This window comes from Pelodiscus sinensis, chromosome 6, assembly GCF_049634645.1.
Source record: "Pelodiscus sinensis isolate JC-2024 chromosome 6, ASM4963464v1, whole genome shotgun sequence".
In the NCBI taxonomy this organism is placed as follows: Eukaryota; Metazoa; Chordata; order Testudines; family Trionychidae; genus Pelodiscus; species Pelodiscus sinensis.
The window spans coordinates 80,534,209-80,558,012 of NC_134716.1; the positions used below are offsets into that span (position 1 = coordinate 80,534,209).

The 23,804-nt window shown below is 40.0% G+C and overlaps 1 protein-coding gene across 4 annotated transcripts in view; it reads left to right on the forward strand.

The window, feature by feature from the left end:
- Nucleotides 1-23,804, forward strand: part of SSBP2 (single stranded DNA binding protein 2) — a 315,521-nt gene that overhangs the window by 262,575 nt on the left and 29,142 nt on the right. For all 4 annotated transcript variants that reach the window (XM_075932203.1, XM_006124333.4, XM_075932205.1 and 1 more), the window contains 3 exons: nucleotides 1,474-1,541; nucleotides 9,858-9,906; nucleotides 17,879-17,914. In XM_075932203.1, the coding sequence (XP_075788318.1) occupies nucleotides 1,474-1,541; nucleotides 9,858-9,906; nucleotides 17,879-17,914 (153 nt within the window). The remainder of the gene's footprint in view (nucleotides 1-1,473; nucleotides 1,542-9,857; nucleotides 9,907-17,878; nucleotides 17,915-23,804) is intronic.

The window sequence follows — 23,804 nt, forward strand, 5'->3', positions numbered from 1 at the left end:
AGGCCTCCTCTAAATATTTTCTTTCATCTTCAGCAATAGGCAAGCATTTGTACATAATTGTAAATGTTTAAATTTATTAAGTGTCAAATTATTTTATCTGATTTTATCTCAGTTCAAGTTCAGTAAGGACATCTGACTAAAATGCTTCCAGTCAAGAACTTGTAGTGAATTCCATAAAGACCTTAGACCCACAGACTTGGTCACTTTCTCAAAATAAAGGAAAAAAACAGGAAGACATTCTAAAGAAGACAAGTGGCTCAGATCTCTGAAATGAAAATGGAAAAACAGAATTAAATAGCTTCAGAGTCCCTCCAGAAATGGATGTCATTTTAGTACTGTTTTGGTAAGGGAGGCACCAAAAGCATTAATATTTAAAGGGAATGCAAAGTTATATTTCAACTGTTTTAGAATCAGATTATTTGTTTCTTACATAAACCAGCTGAAGGCCTATTCATGCAAATCATCTATGTGTAGAACTCCCATGGGCTTCAGTGGAAATTCTAAACAAGGAGCACATGCAGGTTTGGTTTCTAGTTTGCAACAAGAGAACCTACTCCCAGAAGTCCTTTCTAGTTCACTCGAAATAAGGGTTTTGTTTTTTGTAATTGAAATATCTCTTTTCACTGTGACACATGAGATCGGGTCTACATTATAAATCTTATTGTCAGATTGCTCCCTGCTCCCTGGTCTGCATAATTTGATGCTCAAATACCCTAGAGCATGGATTTGTGTAATAGACTGCTTTGGAGAATTCCAGTTAAAGTTAAGTAATCCAGTTATAATATAACTAGAGTGTGTTGTAGTTACATCATTGCAAAACAGATAACAATAATGACTTTGAGAACATTTTGTTCTCTTAAGTAAGTGGTTGCCTGCACCACTTCCTCAGAACATGCTATTGTACTTTGTAGAAAAAAATGTTTATATACACATGAGAAATTTAGTAGGACTAGTACAGTCACTACAGTGAATGATATATATGGGAGGTAATACAGGTTGTTCTGTTTACATTTAATTAAAAATATTCATTAAATAGTTCAGACTTTCAGGAAAAACAATTCTGTGTGAATTTCAAATAGTGGAAACCCCTTTCCCCAATTTATTTTTCTGTCTTTGGATGAGTTTTCATAGTATGGAAGTTGAATAGTTATTGAATCTGACCTTTATTGACCTTTGACTTTGCTGTCATGTGTCATAAATCTTCATGGAACAATTAGCATTTTAAGTATGCTTAGTCCACTTACACTTTTAAGAACTATTAATATATGTAGTATGCTAAGCATACATCTTTTTCATTAGGGATACTTAAAAAAAAAAGTCAAGAATGGAAAATCCTGAAAGAATGACTCACACTGGCCTATCCAATCAACAGGTGTGTAGGGAAGTCATTAACCTACTGTCCTTTCTTTCCCCCCTCCTCTTTGGTTTTGTTTTTTTGTTTTGTGGTAGTCTGACCCTTGGTTATCATTGCAGAACTATGGAGGTGCAATGAGACCACCACTGAATGCTTTAGGTGGCCCTGGAATGCCTGGAATGAACATGTAAGCAAAATAACAAACTACTATCATATTTACAAAAATAATATTTTCATTTTAAAAGAAAAAATAACTGTGGCATACATAGGACAAGGGAAAATGTATTTTGATTACTTAACTAATATTAATAGTAATGACAAAGCAAGAAAATATCACAGCAGTCTCGCTCTTTTGCAAAGCATCTTTTACAGAATTCTTTGTTTATTCCTTCCACATCTCTCAGAATGTTGGGTTTGTTCTACAGTCAGGATTCATGTATGCAGAATATCTTGTTACTGTTGCCCACTGTGTTCATCTGTAGATTTGTAAAGAGCCTTGCTGTTAATTAAGTTTGAATATTTATTTACTGATATAAAAGTAAAACAAGTTGCTATCAATACACAAACAGAAAGAATATTTTAAAGACATGTAAGGTTGTGATTCACATCTGCAGAAGCAAGGAAGTGCATAGTATGGACAGAAACAGATCATTGTCTTTAAATACATCATTACAAAGGGTACACATTAAAAAATGAAAGATGTGATTCTCTAATCTGTTACATCAGTTTTATACCAATGTAATCAGTAAAGTTACACTACTGTATAGTATCAGAGGGGTAGCCGTGTTAGTCTGAATCTGCAAAAGCGACGAGGAGTCCTGTGGCACCTTATAGACTAACTGAAGTGTAGGAGCATAAGCTTTCGTGGGCAAAGACCCACTTCGTCAGATGCATGTCATGTATACTGTATATAAAACCAGTTTTTGGAATGGAAAATCAAGCTTGAGACATTTTAGTATACTTAGTAGTGTCCAGGTAGTCCTGGGGCTAGATACTCAGTTGAAGTAAACTGATATACAGTGATTTACACTAGCTATGGATTGGGTCCATGGAGTATATTCTTCCCTTGATATATGTAGATAACTCCTAATTTTCAAGGCTCCAGAGCAACTTCAGATGTCAAAACACTGTTTTGGTATAGAAGAAGTTGAAGTTGCACCAAAGCTATGACCTTCAGGACAACTCTCCATGATCAGTTCTCCCACTGCAAAGCATAGCCCTTCCTGACATTGTTCCATGTCAGCCCTACGCTTGCAGTTTGTGGGGGGAAATGACGCTGCCTGCCCTCCAAACAACACCCATGTTAAAAGTGGGGGAAATGGACCCTTGATGTTCCCAGTTCCAGCACCAGTGCCTCCCTCTTCTACTAAGATTCCAGTGTCCTTGCTTCAAGCACCATACTACTGGAGGAGTTAGAAGAAAATTTCTTAACAAGTGGGTCATGACCTCTACGAAGGTCATGAAAAGTAATCAAGTTTGCAAGGATTCAAGGTATTGTCAAATTAAAGAGGTTATGAAACATTGAGTTAGAACCAACTTGTAAAGAGACATCTGATTTTGATTTAAAGATTTCAAGTAATAGAAAATCTACCACATCTTTGATATATTATTCTACTCTTCAGCCAGATCTTGAATTTCTGAAGCAAACAAAATAAAATTTAAGGTTTTGCTACTTTATTAGAGACATCTTATGTTGACCTCAGGGAAATTATTGGAAGTCAATAGATAAAATAACTAGATATTTGGAATCAAGTGTAAATACAACACACATTCTAGAGAGATTTCAACAAAGGGGGGAAACGAAACCATTCATTACTAAATGTGTTGCTATTTAATAGCAAAAAATTAGAAATAGAAATAAAAAAAGGATTTTGAGGAGACTTGTACACGAGATATACACTTGTACCTCATATAGATGTACACTTGTACCTCATATAGAAAAACCAGACAAACAGGTTGCTCTTCACCTGCCTGTTACCAGAAAATGAAACAGTCATGATTGCAGTACAACTTCTGTACCTCAGCAGTAGGTAAACCCACTTTCTTATATGTAGAGGCAGTTCCACATGGCTAATGCAGCCACACAGTGAAAAGGGAGGCTGGAAATGTCTGTCTTTCTAGTTTTCATGTTCTACATAAGAGTTACCCAGAATTGTAGCCTGAGCCAATACTAAGGTTTTCTGTGCCTGGGGCAAGCTACTGAACTACATCCCCCTTTTCTCTCTCCCCTCTCCCCCCACCACCCAAAAATGATAACATTATTAATTTTTGTATTAATTTTATTCATTGCACATGTTGTTAATTGCACATATATTGAGATTGCAAATAGATGATAGTAAAGATATAAATGAAATAATATTTTAACTTTCTAATTTTTAATTTTGCACCCCTAAATGTACTGTGCCTGGGGCGAGTGCCCCACTTGCCCCACCCTTGTTATGGCTCTGATTATAGCTTCTGTACTTGAGTTACTCAGCAGCTTTTACATAATGTAAAGAAAGCATGAAAAAGTAGTCAGTCATAGCTCCTTCTCCCAGTGCTTCAGCCAAGCATGTGCTGTTCTTCTTAAAGGCTGCTGCTGATTAATCTCCCTTTAGTCCAAATGAAATTGGGAGAAAAATAACTATCATTGTTCTGGGTGGCATGGCTTTATTGGAACCTTGCCACAGACTGTGTCTTAAAGGCACAAGTAAACCAAGAGTGCTTGTATTAGAAAGCTGTGCTTTAGAATATTATATTCTCTGTCTTATGCTGGATTCTGGACCTTGGAAAGGAGTTCTGTTATATCTTTTACCTTCAGAGAATATGATTTATAAGTAAGAAATTTTTCTCTTACTGTCAAATGGAGTTACATACATATATCAAAAGGAGAACAGAGGCTTAATTCTGTTTTTTGTTTGCTTATTTTTGTTTCTTTTTTTTCAAGACATGAAGGCCCAATTTGAAAATTATTGATGTCACTTGTACATGAATTTCTTTAGCATATAAATCTTTGTATTGTGATACCATGGCACAGATGTATTGTAAATGTTAACATCAACTTTTAGTTGCAGAGTGCATCTAAGGATAATCCACATCCAGTAGTAGTAAATGGACCCAGATGTTTAGCAATTTGTCCTTTAAATTATACCTTACAATTTATGCAATGCATGATGCTAAGCAACATCTGTGTATCTTATCTTCTATACTTGTATTTCCAATAAAAAATGGCAGTTTTCCTATTGCCTTATGTAGGGTAGATAATTTAATTTGCATTTCTTTTTACACTGGCATAAACTTTTTTCCTATTAAAATTGTCCTCCTTTGAGTTCAATAGGTTTGACTCGCTGGAAGCAGTAAAATATGAAGCAGTTATTCTGCAAAGCCAACAGCCATTTTAAAATGTAATGTCTGCTCTGTAGGCAATTATGGAATAAAACTCAAAAGGAAAGTGTCTCAGCAAGGTGCTAAATGTCTTCCTGTTATCATTTTTGAGATTTTTTTTCCTGTTTTATGTTTGTTAAAAATAATATGTATTATATAATCTATTAAAACAAAAAAGGCTTATTAACTAATTACATTTTATGACAGCAAAACTAACCTAAATTACAGACATCTCAACCCAAAAGGACATTTAAAAAATGTAGCGTTGAAAAATAATTCCTGACACAGCCTTAACTTCAGTATTTCAAATGTGATATATATTTGTTTCTTTCATCTTTTAAAAAAAATAATTACAGCCAGTTCCCAACTTATGAACAGGTCGCAACTCGATCTGTTCGTAAGTAGGATTACATTCACTTAGGCACGGCTGCGCTGTTTGTAAGTGCAGATTTAATTCATAACTCAGGTTCCGGCTGTGTAGGGGTTGGTCGTAAATACAAATGGTCGTAAGTCGATGCGTTCGTAACTCAGGGACCGGCTGTACAATGACATCTCCAAGTGCCCATATCAGAGTTTTGATTATAAACTCACTTTTAAGGGGTATAAATCTCAGCAATAGAACTTCAAGCCAAATATTGGTATGATAAGGCTTTGTAAGACTGGATTTTTTTTCAGACAAAATAGGAACAAAACAGCAAATGTCAGGGGATAATACTTATTTTAATGGCCAGTATGAACCATATTGTTTTATAAGGTACTAAGTATATTTCAGTATATAACTGAAGGGAAAGAAGAACTTCCATTCACTTTTTAGCTCACAGACTTCCTTTATACATATGCTGTTACTTAATTATTAAGCTATATGTGTAATAGAGGCTGAACCTCTCTTGTCCGACACTCTTTGGTCTGGAAACATCTGGGCTATGTCTAGACTGGCCACAAATTCCGGAAAAGGGATGCAAATCAGGTAAGTCAGCATAGGGAAATCCGCGGGGGATTTAAATATCCCCCGCGGATTTAAATAAACATGTCCGCCGCTTTTTTTCCAGCTTCTTCTATGACTTTCAAGTAGGAATAAGAGATCCTCCGGAAAAGGGCTTTATTCCGGAGGATCGCGCCAGTCTAGATGCTTTTTTTCCGGCTTTTCCCCAAGCCGGAAAAAAAGCGGCGGACATGTTTATTTAAATCCGCGGGGGATATTTAAATCCCCCGCGGATTTCCCTATGCTGACTTACCTAATTTGCATCCCTTTTCCGGAATTTGTGGCCAGTCTAGACATAGCCCTGTGGTCTGGCATGATTTTAGTTAGCCGGATGTCCACTTACCATGGATGTGGCCAAGTTTCCTGGCTCTCAGAGTTCCTGGCCACTGGTCCTGACTCTCAGTGTTCTGGGCTGTCATTTAGTTCTAATTTACCCCTAAATGTCTTCTAAGAGCCCAGCAAGCAGTGTAAGTGTTGGTAATGCAGCTAGACAATATTGACCTTCCATGGTCTGGCAAATTCTCTAGTTTGGCACCAGTCAGGTCCCGAATGTGCTGGACTAGAGAGGTTCAACCTGTGCAAATGCATACAAAAAATAGATGTTCAGCCATTTGGTTTAAATTATTTGATATTCTGATAGAATACACTCACATATAAGGAAATTGAAATATTGAACATTTTTTCAAATACTAGTACAAATAAAGGATTTGAGAATTATTTTCAAGATATCAATGAAATTGAATCACTGGTAGAAATATTTGGGTCTGCGTTAAAGGGTCCTCATAGAGGTAAATAATCCATATATTTTGTAATAAATGAAGGTTTGGAAATCACAACTGTGTTTCTATAGTATGCTATTGTAATTAGACATATGAGTCTTCTATATATATGTAACAGATTATATTGTGAAATTGATACATTAATAGTAATGTTTTGTGAATGTTTTCATTTCCATAATAAACATTTACTAGAAGAAGGGGGGGAAAGCTGCTCATGTTACTTTAAAGAACTTTGCAGCTGGCTAATTAAAAAAAAACAACCAATATTCAACTTGATATAATTATATACCTGCTGGGCAGAATCTGCCATAGTGCTTTTTATAGCCCTCTACATAGTAGTTTCTTCTATGACTTTCAGTAAATTTGCAAAATCTGGTGCAAGATGAGCTTTCACTTAGTCAGCTTCATACTTTTTAAGTATTTACATTAATACTTCCTTTAACAAAGGGTGAAAACAAAGTTACTATATTGTCATATACTCACTTTCTTGTATTAAAAACAGTTTGATTTTATGAAAAGAAATTCACATCTTAAAACTTCCTAAATTTTGAACAACGGTAATTACTTTTATTAAACACATTTTAATAGTCTTGTGGTATTGTAAATATATAGTACATAAGTGCTTAATACAGTCTCAATTTAGAAAGAAATGTAAGCATGTAGTATAACTTGAATCCTTAAGTACACTTGTTAGTACCTTTGGGTATGTTTACACTACAATGTTAGTTCGAACTAACAGACGTTAGTTCGAACTAACATTCATAGGCGCTACACTAGCGCTCCGCTAGTTCGAATTTAAATCGAACTAGTGGAGCGCTTAGTTCGAACTAGGAAAACCTCATTTTACGAGGATTAAGCCTAGTTCGAACTTACTAGTTCGAATTAAGGGGTGTGTAGCCCCTTAATTCGAACTAGTGGGAGTCTAGCCCTCCCCAGCTTTCCCTGGTGGCCACTCTGGCCAACACCAGGGAAACTCTATGCCCCCCTCCCGGCCCCGGACCCCTTAAAGGGGCACGGGCTGGCTACGGTGCCCGTGCCAGGTGCAAGCCTGCCAGCACCCAGCCAGCAGACCCTGCACCTGGCACGGCACAGAGCCACCCACCCGATGTCTCCCAGCCCACCCCCTCTTCCCGGGACCAGGCTGGCGGCTCCGGGGAGCTTGCCTGGGACCGCAAGAGGCGGGCACCTTCCTGGGCTAGTGCAGACATCGTGGACCTTGTCCATGACCTCCGCACTAGGCACAGGAAAGTGGCCGGCTAGGGCAGGAGAGCTTCCAGCCTGGCCACCCAGGAGCAGGTGTGCTGAAAATCAAGGGGATCCACTGAGACCCCCGACCCTGAGCCCTGAGCTTACAATGGCCGTACTGGGTCAGACCAAAGGTCCATCTAGCCCAGTAGCCTGTCTGCCGACAGCGGCCAACCCTAGGGACCCTGGAGGGGATGGACCGAAGACAGTGACCAAGCCATTTGTCTCGTGCCATCCCTCTCCAGCCTTCCACAAACTTTGGGAAGGGACACCACTCCTACCCCCTGGCTAAGACTACTCCATGGAGCCAACCTCCATGACTTGATCTCACTTCCCTTTAAACTCTGTTCTAGTTGTAGCCTTCACAGCCTCCTGCAGCAAGGAGTTCCACAGGTTAACTATTTGCTTTGGGAAGGACAACTTTCTCTTACTAGTTTGAAGCCTGCTACCCATTCCTTTCCTTTGGTGTCCTCTAGTCCTTCTTTATGGGAACTCATGAAGAACTTTTCTGAATGCACCCTCTCCACCCAACCCCTGCTTTTAGAGACCTCTATCCTATCCCCCCTCCATCTCCTCTTTTCTAAGCTGAACAGTCCCAGTCTCTGTAGCCTCTCTTCATCTGGGACCTGTTCCCAACCCCGATCATGTTAGTTGCCCTCCCCTCTCCCAGCCTTTCTCTTCCCCTCTCCCACCTCCTTTTCCCAGTCTCCCCCAGTTTTGTTCAATAAAGACAGAGTCAATGTTGGAAGAAACGTTATCTTTATTTTGTACATCAGGGGGAAGGGTAAGTGGAAGGAAGTGAGGGAGGAATGGGGCACGAGCCCCCGATGGGGAGGACTGGGCTGGCTCTGCGGGCTTCTGGGGGTGGAAGCTCTCCTGCAGCCCCCCAATTACCCTCTCTTCCCAGATGGCACCCTGTGGCAAGTGCAGCCAGGCTGATGGCCGAGTGCTGTGATGTGCCCAGTGTGGGCACTCCGGGCACTCCAAGCCAGGACTGGTTTTCAAGTGGGGCACCCCTGAGAACTGTCTGTCCAGGGTGGGGGTCCGGTCCCTTAAGCGCAGCCCTCGGCTAGCCTGAGACAGCATCTCCAAGCTCTAAGTCCTCCTCTGATGCCCTGCCGGCACTGCTTCCGGCCATCCTTAAGCCCTGTTCAGGGTCCACTCAATGTGGACATGCTAGTTCAAATTAGCAAAACGCTAATTCGAACTAGTTTTTAGTTCTAGACGCGTTAGTTCGAATTAGCTTAGTTCGAATTAACTAATTCGAACTAAGTTAGTTCGAACTAACTCTGTAGTGTAGACGTACCCTTTCTGAATTGTGTAGTAGACTTTCACAGAGTATGTAGTACTGGTTCCAAAGTTGTACTGTGGTGTCAATAATGAGAATATAACTAAAAATACTCCTTATGAGATGTCAGTTGTCTTGAATCTTATCAATAGAACATTTTATTGATTTTAAATATTATTAGATCACATAATTCAACAAAAATATAAAATTCTGTATTTAGGTAAAATTGGACCAAATTCTCCACTGTGAAGGGGGAAACAGCTATTTAAGGGCATTAATTTATATTTTCTTTAAAGTCACTCTGTTGGGGCATAACATTTGCCACCCTGCATACTACACTAGAGGGTTGCATCCCTACTCTGCAAGTATCTATGATCTGTGCAAAACTCTAGTGTCTCCCACACTTCTTTCAATGCCCTTGGGACCAAAACTTTGAAGGAGATAGTACCCTGAAAAGTATGGAAGTCCACAAAATATGATTTAGCCACTGAGATATGTCTTGATACAAATTATGTGGTTGTGGTGACAGACATAAACTTTTAAGAATAATTGTATAGTATCCAGAAAACTGTTTAGATGCTTGTATTAGTTTAGCTATGAAGATCTTGTATTTAACACTATAAAATGTATGCTTGTTTTTAATTACACTTTACTGCAATGAAAAATTATGATGCTACCAGAAGAGAGCAGTAAACGATAGCAGTTTTTAAAAAGGCATATTCTACACAGATTGTGTTTAAGTGTTCAAATTACACCATAGAGTAGATGACATTTAGCTTCTTGGTACCACAGTTGGTATCATTTTTTTGGCCTAATTAAATCCTTACCTGTTATTTTATATTTCAGGGGTCCAGGAGGTGGTAGACCATGGCCAAACCCAACAAATGCCAATTCTGTAAGTAAATATTTAACTGTGTTGAACAGTAATGAATGATCTGAGGAGTTATTCCTTCTTAATATGCCCATTTATTGGGGGAAAAAACTTCCACACCCAAAATTAGTGTGTGCCATATTTTATTTCCCACTACCGTATATTCCGGCGTACAAGACGACCTCTGATGTTAAAAAACATCCCCCCAAAATCGGGGGTCGTCTTGTACGCCGGATGCACCGCCGCCGGAGCCCCTCCGCGGCTTTGAAAGCCTCGGGGGAAGCCGGAGGGGGGGCATCCCAGGCGCGCATGGGCTGCCCCCCCGCCGGAGCCCCTCCGCGGCTTTGAAAGCCTCGGGGGAAGCCGGCGGCGGGGCATCCCAGGCGCGCATGGGCTGCCCCCCCGCCGGAGCCCCTCCGCGGCTTTGAAAGCCTCGGGGGAAGCCGGCGGCGGGGCATCCCAGGCGCGCATGGGCTGCCCCCCCGCCGGAGCCCCTCCGCGGCGGCGCGGAGGGGCTCCGGCGGGGGGGCAGCCCATGCGCGCCTGGGATGCCCCGCCGCCGGCTTCCCCCGAGGCTTTCAAAGCCGCGGAGGGGCTCCGGCGGGGGGGCAGCCCATGCGCGCCTGGGATGCCCCGCCGCCGGCTTCCCCCGAGGCTTTCAAAGCCGCGGAGGGGCTCCGGCGGGGGGGCAGCCCATGCGCGCCTGGGATGCCCCCCCTCCGGCTTCCCCCGAGGCTTTCAAAGCCGCGGAGGGGCTCCGGCGGCGGGGGGGGGGGGGGGGGAGGCCAGGCGCTCCTGGCGGCTTTGCTCCCGGTGCCTCTGGTCTGCTGGGGACCATCTCCAGGAGACCAGGGACACCGGGAGCAAAGGAGGCAGAGGGGCGCTGGGGTATAAGATGAAACCCTATCTTTTAATTAAAAAGATAGGGGGTCGTCTTATACACCCAGTCGCCCTATACGCCGGAAAATACGGTACTCTTTTTTTTTGTCAACACCGATGCATGGATTCTCCAACTTTTGTTTACAGCATGGATCACATCTCAATAGAGATATTCTATTAGACCACCTTTCTTCCAACTTATGATTGTACAAACTATCTGCTATCCTGTTCATAATCATGTGACAGTCCTGAGGCAACTGCAACAATTGTCCAAAGGAAAAATTAACACTAGCCTATCATTTAATATATTTTTAGCTTTTTAATGCACTATAACAAAACAGACTAGTCGTCAGTATCATCTGACCAATCAGCTTTGCATAAGCCCCAGTTTGAAAAGGTACGCTCAAATATATCATCTCATGGCTTATCTAGAAAAAAACACATTGATTTCTAATGCATTTAACATAGAATCATAGTGTAATTTCTCAAAACATCATCCATGTGACAGATTTAACAATTTAATTTTGGCCTTTGTGAAAAGTTACATGCTTTCCACATTAATAGGCTGTAACTGGTACATAATGAGGTTGTTCAATAGCTGCTTAGGACAAGAAAAGTCTAAGAATGCCCACCCTCCATGACTTACCCTGGTGGCTAGCTCTGCAGAAGGAACTTCACAGTTCAAGCGGTTTGTTTTGTAAAGCACAGTGAAGCTCTTCATTATGTATACCCAGAGTATGTGAGTGAACACATATCATCATATATCCCTACTCTGCATTTACAGTAGGCTTGGATGGATCTGCTGTTTCTAGATGCTGTTGCTGGCTGTTCCCAGGACAGAATGTATGAAGCTTATCTTTGACTGGAATTTATTTATTTATTGGTAGTTAGGGAGAGGGGAGTTATTTCTCTTCTTTGTAGTAAGTGATCCTTGTCATTTGATAGTATGGCTTCTGTGTAGTTTGCCAGCATGACAGAGTTTTAGGTTCACATTGGCTGTATATTTGGATAAATGATTTCCTCATTTTGACTTAAGCGGTACTTCCTGATTAACATGCATGTAATGCAATACATGTTTAAAATAACTTTTAAAAACAGGGATTATCACAGTCACAGAGGAGTTAGATGCCCAACTTTCAGTGGTCTGTAACTGCTTAACTTTTCCCATCTTTATTTGAAAATCTCCTTCTACATATTTTCTCTTTCTCTCTGGATTATGCTCACGTGTCATATAATTTCGCTAGGAAAACTGCAGTCTAGACACGGTTCTTTCGAAAAGGGATGCCTTTTTTGAAAGATCCAGTAAATCTCATTTACTGCATCTAGACTGCGGTTTTCCTATCAAAATAGCGCTTTTTCGAAAGCGTGCCATGACACAATTATGCAAATGAAGCATGGGAAATTCAAATCCCAGCTTCATTTGCAATTTTGAAGTGCCTAATTTACATCCCTCTGTCGAAAGAGTGATGTAGTCTAGACACACCCTCTATCATTATGAACTGAGCCTGGCAGTTTTTCATAATAATAGTAATGTACAAAAAGAAAAAGAGCTAAATTTTGCATGACCGAGTTACAAATGCATTATCTTGCATTTTCCCAGCTTTTAGTGTGCCAACCTTAATATTCTTTTTTGTTTTAAATGTCTTGATTGTTTTTAAAGAAGGTAGAGATTATTCTTCTATGGAATTTTATGTTTATTAAATTCAATATACAATTACATGCTAGAGACCAGATATAGACCCTTATTCATAAAAACACATAAGTACATAAACAAGTCAATGAAATTTAAGCACATGCACGAGTGCTGTCTTGAATATGGATGTTTTTCTGAATTGTCTTGGCATCAACTTAAAATATGTATCATCTACCTGATTAGAATGAAATCAGAGAAATATATAATTATAGGACTTAGGCAGATATTTAAAACCCACTAGATACAAGCTAGTCCTTTGAAACTATTGCAGTCTGTCATGAAAGTACATAGCTAGGACACGCACCATGTGTGTTTTAGTTACTAACCATTTTAATTAAATGTAAACAGATTTTTGACAGTACAACAATTTTCTTTCATCAGCAGGAAAATGGGTGTGTCAGAGCATACAAGAAAATGCAGTTGAAATAGTTCAGAATATGGTTTGGCTTATCCTTACAATATATGCTGATTTTATAAGTTATACAGTTTTTTAACTGAGTTTATGGCACCTGCTCTATATTTCATCAAATAGTCAAGTTTTTAGCCTTTATATCTAGTTCCATATGTCCTCCCATTTAAAACATACCTATCAGAAAGTTGGTCCTTCCTTTTCCCCTCCCCCCCCCCCCCCCCCAAAATTAAGAGATATGGAAAGACTTGCTTGTTATATGCATTTTTGAAAAATATATTATATAGCAACAAGGAGTGGCTCCATACGTGAAACTCATAGCACTGCCACTGCTAAGCCTGTAGTCAGAGCCTTCTCTTTTAACCATTAGGTTTAATCAGCTCTCATAATAGATTTTTAATTTTTAGAGATGGGGAGGAGAGGATGAGTAGTTTGAAAAAAACTGTCATAATGCATGTCTCCTCTTTGCCTTCCAATTAACTTATGTTAAAGGAGAAGATAAGGAAAGTGTGAGTCAGAGGAGTGGAAACAAATGTAGAACAGGATGTCTGTTGAACATTAGCACTTGCTAATTTGTGCATTCCTCTGATGTAGGTAAGTATCATCTCCATTTTACAGATGGGGAATTAAGGCACAGAGTAGAGTAACTGATTTACCCAAGATCACACAGAAAGTCTTCAGCTGAGCTAAGAACTGAACACAGATCTCTTTAGCTTAGGCCAGTACCTTTGGCACTGCAATCTGTGGTTCGCAAACTTCATTGCATCTCAGCTCCCTTCTGACACCAAAATTACACATAACCCTGTGGGGGTGGGGAACAGAGCCCAAGACCAGTACCTGAACCTCACCGCCACAGGTGCGGGTGGAGCTTGGGCCTCAGGTTGAGCCCTGGGTCCCAGCAAATCTAATGCTGGCTCCAGTGACCCAATTAAAATGGAGTTGTGACCCAGTTTGGGATCCCGACCCATAGTTTGAGAACTACTACACTGCATTCATTATCTATCCTTCTCTGACTCTATAATCAGCCTCAGGATTAGTCCAAGGTATTTTGCTGGCCTGGGTAGAAAACATTTCCAGTGCCTCCATTGGAGCAGCCAAGTTAAAAGCTTCCAAAATTTAGATGGGTGTTTCGGCCAAACTAACAAAAAACCCAAACTCCACAGCAAGGTGGCAGAGTATGTTCCCACCCAGATGTTGATTTGGTGACCTCCCTGTTTGCACATCCTATTTACACACAATAGATCTATGCTATCTGTTTCTGACCCTTGTATAGCAGATTTGTCAGGCACTGGCCAGTATAGGCAAGGCGGAGAATGGGGTAGAATTGCAGGAGCACAGTGCACTTGGCTGTTCTATGCCAGTCTAACAATGTATAGATTTAAGATAGTAAAACATATTAGAATGTGGAAATCTCCCAGAGTAAGTGCTGGTAGACCTTTTATTTGGGATATTAAAGCAAAAGTAGAATACTAGAAATTGTACTATAAAGATTAATTCTCCTCTGCTGGAGAAATGGACCAGAAGATGCAGAATAGATTTTTGCATCTCTCACTTCTAATATTCTATAATGATTACCATGTAATTAAGTTCATCCTGATTTTTTTCAATTTCTCATACATTCTGAAGCAAGTCCATCCTTCACAGATTTGATTTCAAGAGACAGTTCACATCTTCAATATGTGAAAGCTCCAGAACATCCGTATTTACAGCTTCTGAGGATAAATGCAGTGGGTTTAAAATAACATTTATTCAATTTAATAACAAGGAGTTTTCATATTACTTCTCTGAGAATGTACTAGTTTTTAGCACTTTTGTACATTCCACTAGAGCCTAAGGCCACATCTTTACTCCGCTGAGGATCACTGCTGCCACGATCCATCTTCTGGAGTTTGATTTAGCGAGTCTAGTTAAGACTCGCTAAATAAAACTCAGAGGGCCCCCCCACCGGTATCTGGTACTCCTGCTTCTTCCAGGAGTAAGGGAAGCTGATGGGAGCATTTGCTTCTGTTGGCCTTCTACTGTGTGGACACTGCCAAGCTCGTCTTAAGGTAAGCCAACTCCTGCTATGTATTCTTTGTAGCTGGAGTGATGTACCTTCAGCTGTGCTGCCAAGTCTAGTGTTGACCTGGCCATAGTAACTTCAGCTTCTTTGAGCAAGTGCTATCGTTAAAGAGTAATTGAACAGCCTCTTGGAATTCACTAGCTCGGTGTTTCCTAAATGATAGTAAATACTCACTAGAAGTCTTACTTGTGCTCCACACAGTACCAACTTCTCATATGGTGCTTACTCTCTGTTTATGTTTTCATTTGCTGAATCACATTTAAAAAAGCTAAAAACTCATTGAACACTCCTAATTTTACTATTCAATATAACCAGTTATGTAGGCCATGGGGTGTTTTTCAGTAGTCAACTGAATCATAAGTGGGAAATGTGTGGCCAAGACTATGGAAATGTTTGAGTACTCTGCAATCATATAAGAAACTTCTTTTGGCAAAGTGATTTTCCACTTAGATTTTTCCAGTTTCTTAATTCTTAATTCCCAATTCAACTTCCTGAACTGTTACTCTCCAGTATCCTATAGAGAAGTTCTATAGAAATTATATTACTATATTACTTACTAACAGCAGGCGTTCTCCAAGGTACTTCTGTAACGAATCTCCACAAATTAGATTTAATGTTCAGTTAGGACACTGTCTCTTTTAAAATAGAGTTCTTTCCTCAAGCATGCAGAGAGAATACCATCAGTGTCCCCTTTGATCAAAGAAAGTGTAATCTTATGGGTCTTGATTCAATCATGTTTACGTTCATCACTGTTCTCTTACTTAAGTCCTGTTACTTAATGCTCTCCTGAATTGAGTCAATGCTCATATAACCTTACTACTAACTTTTTGCCACAAGTTAATGGATCTTTATATGGGATTATAGTGGTTTCTGCAGATGATACCTGAGGCGTATACTGCTATATTGCTATAGGCATATATCAGTGGTTCTCAAAGTGTGGTCCAACCATCTTGCAGGCCATGAGCTCAGTGCTCTTCCCCCTCCCCTGCAGCAGGGAGTCTGGCTGAAACCCTTCTTCCCTCACAAGGTTGGAGTACAATACCAGCTTCCCATTGTGGGGGGGAGCGCTTGCGAGTTCTTGCAGGGGAAAGAAGTGGCTCAGTGCACTGCTGCTCCTCCTCCCCCGACTGCACAAGAAACTGCTCACTTAGGGTACGTCTACACTTGCCTGCTAGTTCGAACTAGGGAGGCAAATGAAGGCGACCAAAATTGCTAATGATGCGCGGGATTTAGATATCCCGTGCTTGATTAGCATAGTCACGGCCGGTCACCATTTTGAAAATTGACTAGCCCAATTTAACTTGCCGCGTATAGACGCGGTACTCCGAGAAAAATCCCGTAACTCAGATTAACTGGTACTGAGGAGTTAATTTGAGGTACCAGTTTATTTGAGTTAAGGGGTTTTTCTCGGAGTACCGCGTCTATACGCGGCAAGTTAAATCGGGCTAGTCAATTTCCAAAATGACGACCGGCTGCGACTATGCTTATCAAGCACGGGATATTTAAATCCCGTGCTTCATTAGCAACTTCGGTCGCCTTCATTTGCCTCCCTAGTTCGAACTAGGAGGCAAGTGTAGACGTACCCTTTGAGGCTTTCCCTGCTGCTCCCATTGGCTGTACTCATGGCCAATGGGAGCAGCAGGGGGCAGTGCCTGGGAGTGGCAGGAGGCACTGAACCAGGTAAGCACCCCATGCTCCTCATGCCCAGGCCCAGCACTCCTACCCACTCTAGCACGCTCCTCCAGCTGAGAGCCCCCATCCCACCCCACTAAGGCACCATCCCTTCCAGAACCCCCACCTTCAATACACTCCTGCACTCAACCTCCCAGCCAGACTTCCCCCACCCTCAGCCAGCTCCTGCACCCTACCTCTCACCCAGACCCCTCTCCCTCCAAACCTCTTCTTCACCCTACTTCCCCTCTAGACTCCTACTCCCACTCTCCTTCTGCACCCATTTTGTCATCATGGTTGGTTGGCTGGTGGTCTGCAGAAAGGTCTGCATTGAGAGGGGTGAGTGGCAGGCCAAAAAATTTGAGAACCACTGTTCTAGATGCAAGCAGCATAACTTGTACCACAATTTGCAAGCTGCCTTTTTATAGAGAAACAATGGCTTCTCATCATTCACGCACAGAGGCTATGTCTACACAGCAGCGTTATTTCAGAATAACTGACATTATTCCAAAATAACAAAGTCCACGTCTACTCTACACGCAGTTATTTCAACATAATTTAGTAATAATGTCAAGCTGGAGGACTTCTTACTCTGACTCCTGTAACCCTCATTGGATGAGGAGTAATGGAAGTTGCAAGAAGAGTGCTCTTTCTCAGACTTCCTGCTTTGTAGACAGTACCAAAAGCCAAAATAAGCTATTTCGATTTAAACTATGCAATTGATGTAGCTCAAGATGTATTGCTTATCTCAGCTTTAGCCCTACTGTGTAGACGTGCCCAGAATGTGGATCTAAAGAGGCTAGTGATTAAGACCCTGATCTTGAAGACACTCAAGCATGTGTATTACTTAGTCCTATTAACTTCTATAAGGTCACTCACATGAGCAGAGTTAAACACGTGTTTAAGTGTTTTGCAGGATTAGGGCCTAAGAAGCCATCAGTTTATGGAATGTAACCTGATTATTTTCAGTGTAAGACATAACAAACATATTACTCTTTAGGACTTGGGATACAGCAATATTAATCTAGAATATTAAGTATCTTTTAATTGTCTTTGACTGTGGCTCTACACTGCACATTTTACTATAGAATCACCTTACAGTGAGATGTTTCCTGTTAGTCAGGCAGCATTATGTTATTTACTCCCAGGATTCTGCGTCTTCTCTAAAAAAATTTTTTTAACTGTGCTTGAAAATAAAATGCTCAATAAATTTTTGTGCAGACCTCATTTCTCCATCTTAATGGAAAATAAATATATTATTTTGGTTTGTTTTATTTTCTAGATACCATACTCTTCAGCATCTCCTGGGAATTATGTAGTAAGTACCCTTGTGTGTGTTTTCTCATTACAATTGATGTTACATGTTATTTAGGCACAAAAATAGTTGTCCAGATGTTAAGAAGAACCCTTGTGTATTGGTTGAAAAGTGAACATCTGATCTGTGTTTAGTTGTTTTGTCTGCCATCTACAGTACATATGTTGGTGTTCATTACTAGAACAGTTATCAGTCTGGTCAAAATTGCTTTGAGTGCTTTCATTTACTTCAGCATATGTTTCTGAAACCAATACAATATTTCAATACTTCAATGCTAAAGGAGAAACAAACAGCCTTTTCTTAGTGACACAATAATATGTTTGAGTTTTTGGAGCTCTGTGGAAAAAAATCATTGAAGAACTAGAAAAGCTTAAATCTCCCAAAAATATGTAGCACATTTCTTAAAAAGACACTCACAGCTAACATTTTGTGGGACATTTTTTCTCTCGGTTGTTTATAATTACCTTCTAAGTACCTGAAAACTGTTTGTCCACACATACTGTAATGTTTATGTGACAAATATTAATTTTATGTTGTGATTGGTTTGGCCTTCAAGTGGACATAGTTGTTTTTGCTTTACAACTTCTTTAATATTCAATATCTAATATTTCATAACAATATCTTACCATGATCTTTTATCACAAAGAACTGAAAGTGCTGAATAATCTTTCTATTCTATCTAGGAAACATTTTACCTATCAAGAAAATAATTTTCTGTCAACTAATGGAGCCATGCAATGTTGTGTCAGAGCCTCCCCTAGTCCGCCCAATTAAATTGCACCCATAAAGGGATGGTCCAAAATAGACTACTTTTTCTTGTTTTGGGGTGTTTTATTGGCATCTGTGTTTTCCAAGTAACATTGTTTGATCTCATTTTGTCACATGTTTAGTAGTAGTGCCAAGATACAAAAGAGTGAGAATTATATCTGCTCCTCTGAGTGTATTTCCTATTTGTCACTCTTGTTTACAAATTGGGAGTTTTGTTGGAATCCCAATTTTTATTGGGATGTGACTTTTTCTTTTGGATTCGGACATTGCTACCATGATTCATGCCATTAGACAATAGCTATGTGTTTTGCATACATCTGTGCCTCAGAACAATTTGGAAACTGAAGCTGGTTTAGAATGTAAACACAAGCAATCTCTCATTATGAGCACATTACACCAGTGTTTCATGAGTTGCACTGGCTGCCTTTGTTTCTGACTGAACTATAAGACACTGTGAGTTATGAGGTCCAAAATGGCCTATGGCCATCCTACCTGAGACCACTTATCCTCCATGCCATACAGATACAGTTATGATTAGTAGAGCTGTTCAACACTGAGCTCCTTTGATTAATTTTTTAAAAAGTGGGGGGGGGGCTACTAACAAGTTGTACTCAATGAGTACCTCTCACAGTATTACAACTCACCCGTCTCTTTGTTTGAAGTATCCTAAATCTGTTCCCCTGATGGCATATTGCAAAGATTATCCTATTACTGGCAAATTTAGGGAAGGGCTGTTTTGAAAGAGGAATATTCTTTAAAATATTTCTTGAAGGTGTTAGCTAGTTACTGATTCTATTTAGAGGAATTTTCTTTGTATTTGGCTTTTTGTTTTTATTTGTGTTTTTAAAGAAAAGCCAACATTATCTATAGCAGGGGTGAGAAATAAAAAAATGGTTATTCCCTGGCAGGCTGCCGCCACTATATTTATCTGCGCCTCTGCAGGTATTGGAGGAACACAGATCTCATTAGCTGTGGATTGCCATTTGTGGCCAATCAAGTGGCAGGAAACAGTGAGGACTGGGTTGCCACTTCCCAACTCTTGCATTGGCTGCGAATGGTGATTCTCAGCCAACAAGAGCTGTGATTGTCGATATCTGCAGAAGTGCAGATAAACATAGCGGCGGGGACTAGTCAGGGACTAACCCTGCAAACCAGATATGGCCCATGAGCCAGAATTTGCCCACCCCAGATGTATAGTCTGGGAGAGAAGCTTTTATATAATTTATAAATATAAAGAAACAAATCTAATTCTGAGCTCACTTCAAGCCAAAAGGCAGCTAGGACCCAAAAACATGCAATCCTTGGATGCATAAACAGGAGAGTAGTGGCCTTATTGGGATCCATGGCTGTCAACAACTTCTGACTAAGAGGCAAGTTTAGTCTGCAGCGAGCATAGAAACTCTTGTTCTCTCTTACCTTCACTTCCTCCCCTTACTTGAAGAACAAGAGGCAAGAGCTGATAAGGAAATAATACCTCAGATGAATATTTCATTGTCATCACTGTATGAGACTGTACTGCCTCCATCACATGGCAGATGACAGTAAGCAATTCCAGAACTCCAGAAAGTGAATTATGGATATGCTTCAGAATCCTTGTGCGGACGTCAGGACCCCCATCATAAACTCCTGGACATTTTACACACTTCAACTTACACATGCTTGCCACTCCCTGTTAATGACATCTTTGAAGCCAAACAGGACCATCTGGTAGACTCCAGCTAAGGCAGCCCTAACTTGAAAATGTGCAGACAAGAAATGCTGTGTTCCAGAGGAGAATTCAGAATTTTTATTTTCACCTTCTTCACTGAATTCCTTAGTTGTGGTTGCAGTTCATGAGTGCAGGAAGCAATGCAACACAAAAGCTACCCCATAAAATAAAGACCAGAAGAGATCTATTCTCATGCAAATAAGAAAAAATATAGCAAGTCTCAAACAACAAGCCCATTTTTCTCTTTTCTGTAGACCACTGGAATCACCAGCTGAGACAGATAAAGGAGAAAACATCTACTTTTATAATCACTACATTGCAGCCATCAGTGTTGTTCAAGTGTCAGTTTTGGTGTCTTGGTCAAGACTCTGAACCATCCATTTCACACAGATTTACTGCTGTACTGACCAACCCTCTTTCTTACCATTAGATTTTGCCTCTCCCATTTTCAAGTCACCTATGAGAGAATAATAGCCATCTGGATTTTGGAGATTGTAACATCTGACTATTCTTCCCATTTCACCTCCATCTGTCCCTCCCACCTCCCTTCCTAGTTCCTTTTCAGGGAGCCATCTGACTATCTGTTGCTGAATTGTAGAAGATTAGGGTTGGAAGAGACCTCAAGAGGTCATCTAGTCCAATCCCCTGCTCAAAGCAGGAACAACCCTGACTAAATCATCCCAGCATGGGCTTTGTCAGCCTGTAAGGATGGAGACTCTGCCACCTCCCTAGGTAACCCATTACAGTGCTTCATTACCCTCCTAGTGGAATAATTCTTCCTCAGATCCAACCTAGATTCAGGAGGTTGCTTTTCTATATTTAGGGGCCATAGAACTAGTTTCACTTCAAGACCAGGGGAAAGGGTCTAAGTAATTTTTAGTCCTCAAAAAGAAAGGTGGATGGAGATCAATATTAGATTGTAGACATCTCAGCTACTGTGTACAACAACAGAAATTCAGGATGGTGACCATTACAGCAATAATTCTCTTTCTAGATTCCAGGGATTATTTTGTGACACTTGACCTTCAAGTCCTATATTTTCATATTGTGATTCACTCCTCTCACAAGAGGTTTCTTCAATTTACAGTCAGTCACACTTTCAATACATTTTCAGCCTCTCTTCTGAAGTTGCTGAGATGTCTACAATCTAATATTGGTCTCTATCCACCTTTCTTTTTGAGGACTAAAAATTTACTTAGAATAAAACCCTTTTCCCTGGTCTTGAAGTGAAACTAGTTCTATGGCCCCAAAATATAGAAAAGTAACCTCCTGAATAGATTTGATAGAAGCCTTTTCAAATGCCATAATAGTCAAGGCTTATCTACCTATGGAGAGGTTTATTGTTCTGCAAAATCTTACTGCAAAGATTCAGTTAAGTCCTCAAACTTTGGCAAGGAATTGTCGTAAGCTATTTAGAGATATGGCGGCATGCATTTTAGTGATCTAGCATGTCAGATCCTTTATCTACTATGTCCAGGGATACAGTCTACACAACCAACAAGCATGATCTCAACAAACATCTCTCTAATCCCCATCAAGTTCTAGACTTGCGCATTTAGTGGAAGAACCCCTCCAAAACTTGTAAGGGAATCCCCTTCTTTCAACCTCCTCTAACTACCATTATCTCTCATGTATCTGTCTTGGGATGGGAAGCTCATCTTGTTCTTCACATCATGCAAGGCAGATGTCTTACCAAGAGAGTCACCTAAATGTCCACATTCTAGAGTTGAGTCAGGAATGTTTACTCACACATTCTCCCACTGATCAAAGCCAAATCAATCAAGATCATGACAGACATCCTACATCAATCATTAGGGTGGGGCATGTTCCCCTTCACTCTGTGCTTAAGCATTAAAGCTCTTAGAGTTGGTGCATAGTCAACTAAATAGCCTTTCAATATCTTACCTCCCCCACATGCGAAATGTTACTGCCAGTCACCTCAGCAAACATTTTTCTCAGTTACAACTAGGAGTTGGATTCATGAGTTCTCCCAGAATATACGTCTAACCTGCAGACTTCCAGAGGTGGACCATTTATAAATGTCAATCAGTGTCAATTTTTAAATAAAGTTTGAATGTTTTTCTAAAGTTATGCTGTAACAAGTATTTGGGAATACCAGGGCCTGCATCATATTAATAAGACTAACTGATTACAGTGGTCCCCTTTTGTCCAGTTAATCTACACAGGAATAACTGATAACTGGATGAAACTGAATAACCTGTGATACACAGGTTGTCAGATTAGCTGATCTAATGGTCCTTTATGGTCTACACTCTATGAATCCATGACATCTATAGTGCAGCAGTCCCTCTTAGAAAACTCAGATGTTCCGTAGTCTTGCTTGATACACTGCTGAGGGAGAAGTGCAGGATAGAGATTGGTAGTTGATAGGTAATGTTGCCAATCATTTAAGGGATTGGAGATATATGTAGATTATTGGTATATAGAGCCTTATTATTACTGGTGACAGATTTGTGTTTAGATTAAAGTTATTTGTTAAATGTACTCATTAACTTGCAGCCAGTGGTTTTAACCCACAAATATAAGTATTTTATTTGCACTAGTTCAGGGGCAAGGACAGCAATGACTTATGCAGCATTGCTGACTTTGATTATAGTATAAACCTGGACATAGTGTTCATGAATGCACTGCTTCTACTTCAGAGCTAGTAAACTATGTGTTTTGTAGGAGACATAAAGATATTTTTCAAATGTTCAACTTGCAGAACTTCCCTCCTCCTTCCAAAAATGTGTTGCTCATATTATAGCAAATCTCAGCAATGCCCCTTCAAGAAAACAGCAACAATTGCACTTTGAAATCTCAATATGCTGCAAGACATGAACAGAATAAATCTTGAAACAAAATTGTTCTGTTTGATAGCAAATGTACTATTTTTAAAAATTAATGTATACCTCTGACAATGAAAACTGCTTTCTATTAATAGCATTTATAGCATATTTATTATGAAAAATTTCATTTATTTTTTATTGCATATTTGAATATTTGTAATCAGTCAGCTTTTCATGTTACTTCAAGATATCATTGTGGCTGCAAATGGTGCTGATGATTTTAGTTGTTTAGAACAAAATAAAAGGTATAATTTTTAAGGAATACAAAAAGAACTGCTTGTTTAATAACCAGTACAGTCTGTTTCATGGTTTGTTTTGATAGAAAAAAATACAGAAAATTGACAGAAAAAAGAAAATAGACATGTCTTATTTTAAATGGATTTAACAAATACTAGATGAGGTCCCATTCTCTTTATTCTTAAATGTAAATCTATAAATCTGCATATCTGTAATCAGATTTATCAAGGTGATCTTGTGCTGGCACTTTGTCGTTAATCTCCAATCATTTATCCCGAGTTATAGGTGTACAAATATGAAAAAAGAGAATGTGTGGTGGTTTACGAACTGA